General features: G+C 49.5%; 1 protein-coding gene across 1 annotated transcript; it reads left to right on the forward strand.

The window, feature by feature from the left end:
• Positions 1-527: 527 nt before the first annotated feature.
• Positions 528-3,851, forward strand: ENH_00054050 (hypothetical protein, conserved; the record flags this gene model as incomplete). The annotated part of the gene is made up of 11 exons (XM_013583744.1): positions 528-1,163; positions 1,313-1,562; positions 1,835-1,934; positions 2,108-2,200; positions 2,335-2,489; positions 2,600-2,702; positions 2,859-2,931; positions 3,107-3,187; positions 3,291-3,340; positions 3,494-3,593; positions 3,780-3,851. 11 exons carry the CDS (start codon positions 528-530, stop codon positions 3,849-3,851), a joined length of 1,713 nt encoding a protein of 570 aa, XP_013439198.1.

The following is a 3,851-nucleotide window of genomic DNA, read 5'->3' on the forward strand; positions in this document are numbered from 1 at the left end:
TCTTACGAGCCTGTCTACAAGTTGTTAAAGCCAGTCTCTGGATAAGAGACAGAGCAGGCTGCAACGACGCAACTGTTCCCCCCTCGTTGAGGTTGAAGCCGTGGCTGTTCTTCTTCTTGAATGAAATTGTATAGAGGTGAAATGCCACGACCTGTTTCTATTTCTAGGAGGCTTTTCACAATATTTTCGGCACCAAGCCGGTAGCCGTTCGAGATAACGCAGCAAAGTGTACAGGGACGCGAGTCCAACCAGCAGCCGCTTTGACTTTATTTTAATACGCTTAATTTGACAGTGCGCAGGTGAACCATGAATCCGGAACTAATCATATCGTCAATCTATGTTTGTCCTTTGCCGCAACTTGCCTTGAAGCTGGCGGCTCTCGTCCCCGTTGTGGGCCCCGTCGTGTCTTGCTGCAAAGGCTATTAAAGCCGTTGTCTTGGCTCGCGTCCGTTGAGTTAGCTGCTGGGTGGGTGTCAAGCCTTTAAGGTTGGAACTATCAGTACTTTTCAAGCCTTCAGCTGGGCAAGATGCAGGCGGGAGAGAAAATGCATGTTGTGCAGCAGTTAGATCCTCTGGAGCAGCCAGAGCTCCATTACCCCTGTGAAAGCTCAAAATTTGGAGAACCGGAAGTCCTGACGAGCCATATGTGCAGTGCACCGAGCACAAATGATTTTCGGCTGGTTGAAGGACCACCTGAGTTCTTCCTGGCTGCGAATCCTTCGGCGAAGCAGCTAGAGGCTTTCAAGGCTTTCACGGAGAATGCTAGGGTGACCAGAAGTGAGTTCTGCAGGAAAATTCAGACTGAGAGCACCGTCATAGATGGAGAAACCGACTCGTCTGCATCAGCCGAAGCCAAATCTACCTTCCTCAGCCGAACCCTCAGCAGGCCTATGAAAGGCAGGGAGACACGTGCGGCCGCAACAGTCCCGGAGCAGATACCGAGACCTGCAGAAGACAGCTGTGCAGTACCTACTGCAACACCGGAAATGCCAGGTTCCGAAGATGCATATCCTGAGGTGCCCGAGTTAGCGGGTAGCACTCGGCTCCTGCGTTACTTTCAAGGCTTCGATTATGATGTCACAGCTGCCAGCAATGCCTATCGACGCCACATGAAATGGAGGGAAGAAATGAATCTTACCTCCAAAAACAGGAGGACAGTTGTGGTATGTAGTTTCCAACCTCTCCACCGTGCCAGCTCTGAACCCTCGGCCATCTTTGCCACCCATAGGCAGCGTCGTATTCGCGCTTCATTGCCACTGCGGGTGCAAACACTGGTGTTCATGCTGTTTTTGGCTTGCTGATGCATTTGCAGGAGTCGATGTTGTTGCCTATGAGGCCTGAAGCCTCCCCAAATCATGCGGCCGTCACTAGGTTTTTCCCCACAAATCCTGTGTTACGCCGTGACGAAGGCAAAAGCCCCGGTCTCACAATCTGCGCTGCAGCAGCGGCTGCAGCTAGTGCGCTAGGGGGAGGAAACAGTTTGCTTGTAGCCCTCAGCGACAAGGCGTTAGACTCAGTGATCCTAGATAAGCAAGGGAACATAATTTCCATAGAGCGGCCAGGTTGGAACGATTGCTTTCCTGTTTTATCAAGCCAAAGTTAAAGTTCTTAAGAGACCTTGCCGTGTTCAAGAATATGAAATGCTCACTTAGGTGCTGGGTGGGGGTCGTATATAGGCACGTAGCTAGGAAGGTTGCATCCATATTGCGAGCTTGACTTTCCTAAATGAAGGCTAAGGGTGACAAACCCGCAGGAGCAACCCCAGCACATTGTGCCCCCTTTCTTTACAAGACTTGGAGTATAACTCGGGCGTACTCACTGTGTTTGTGTGCAGGGCTATTAGACGTAAGTGGCCTATTCTCGGTGGTCTCGGAGAACGATTTCCTACGGTGGCATGCTTCAATTTTGGAGTTTCGCTGCATGCTGCTTGATGTGTGCGTCTCGTGTGACATTCGAATAAAGGGTGACCTATTATCTGCATTGGCGTTGACCACTTGTTCCATCATTTTGCATGACTCATGGTGTTAATTTGTGTAGCTGAGGTGTTACTTACGTACGCTTCTGTTGATTTTGATGGACGGTGTCTTCGCTTGTTATCTTGCTTCAGGCTGTCTCGTAAGTTCAACAGAATGGTTCGAATAACTTCAATAATCGATTTGCAGGGGCTCTCCACCCGGATTTTGAATCGGCGAGCCCTGAAGTGCGAAGCTTGATAGTAGCGTTGCAGCAGGCTCCGCCTAGACGTAGTTTGCGGTAAAACGTAAATTTGCACTTACGCTTTTCTCTGTGGGGACATATGCTAACAAATCCCTCCGTTTATGTTGGTTTCTTCAGTTTGCTTAGAAAGACAATTAGCTCGGCGAGTGAGAACTACCCGGAATCCATCGGTACTATGTATTTCATCAATGCACCACGGACCTTTTCAACTCTTTGGTCGGCTATTCGCGGGTGGCTAAGAGAGAGAACCATCAACAAGATCAAACTCTTGAGTCAGTCATAGCCCGAACTGCTAGGCTTCCTTGGAATGCAAATCACTGCTTCCAAAGTGTTACATTTCAGCTGCCTAGAATGCAGCTGTGTTGTTGTGTGTTATCTACAGGCAGCGACGCGGAAAGTGTCTTGGTTCGGAACGTTGGAGGTTATGCTCTTCCCCCCTCTTTGGGTGGCACTTGCACCTCTGCAATGGCTGACTTTCCTCCACTGTAAGGCCATATGCGCTCCTGGGCCTCTCTTAGATGGACGTGCGAAATCAAGAGTCCAAAACTGAGAATCCTTCATTGTCATCATCCACAAGTACACTGAATCTGTTGGCACAAACAGAGGCTTATTGTGACCGTTGTTATGTCCTGCTGCTGCAGAGACACAGATTTAGGTCCAGGAAGCATGATACTGAATGTGGGGGCGAGGCGATGTAACCAAGCTATGGAGCTTGTGCGTTCAACATACGGAAGTTTTACTCGAGACGCAGTCAAAGTTTGATGGCAGCAGACCATAATGCCAGGGCGTGCAGGACACAGACCGCATGATATGCCCCCCCTATGTGCAATCCGCAACACCGGGGAGAGGAATTATTTAATTTTTTTGCTGCGCCTCATGATTCTTGCAGGTGCCCCAAAAATCTGTAGTTGAGTGGGTATGGGTAGCTGAAGACTTTGATGTGGGATTCAGCGCAATTTGGAGGTCTCAGGTGAGTCAATAGATAAGCGATACATGCACTGCTAGCAACCATCTGGCCTGACCCTGCATGCTGAATTACAGTAGCTCAGATTTTGTGAATCTGCGCCGTACAGTCAGGGAGTGAGAGCATTCTCGAGGAGCACCGCAAGTACCCTGCTCGCAAGTGAGCCTGTATACCGAGTTTCACCACCAGCCCTGTATGATGCATATAGGTATTGTGCATGATAAACGCGTGAGTTTGATAGAAAACCTGCAAGGAATGCAGGACACCAGCTTCTACTCAATTGCATTTTCATTCAAGGCTTGTGCGCTATAGGCGAGTTAGTGGTGTCGTCACGGCGGAACAGGAGGGCACCTTAATCCTCTCATTTGACAATTCATGGGGATTGATTTCTTCTCGACGTGTCCGATACAAGGTAGACGGGTTCACTGTCCAGCAGAAATGCTTAGAACTCGATTCAAACGGGCAGGTGGTACCGTGGTACCTGTAATGCCGTTGAGGCTCCAGGGGTTGCAAATTTAGGTGATTGCGTAAACAGCTCGTATAGCTCGCAGGTCCTGATAGGCCAATGCTGCAAGTACTTTTGTGTTTATCTCTGCAGATTGAAGTCACGCCAGCTACACCAGCTGGAGTTATCATGCGCAGTAGCTCAGATTCCTCGAGCGTTGCGTGA

The sequence above is a fragment of the Eimeria necatrix genome, genomic scaffold (genome assembly GCF_000499385.1).
Source record: "Eimeria necatrix Houghton genomic scaffold, Enh_scaff43, whole genome shotgun sequence".
NCBI lineage: Eukaryota > Apicomplexa > Conoidasida > Eucoccidiorida > Eimeriidae > Eimeria > Eimeria necatrix.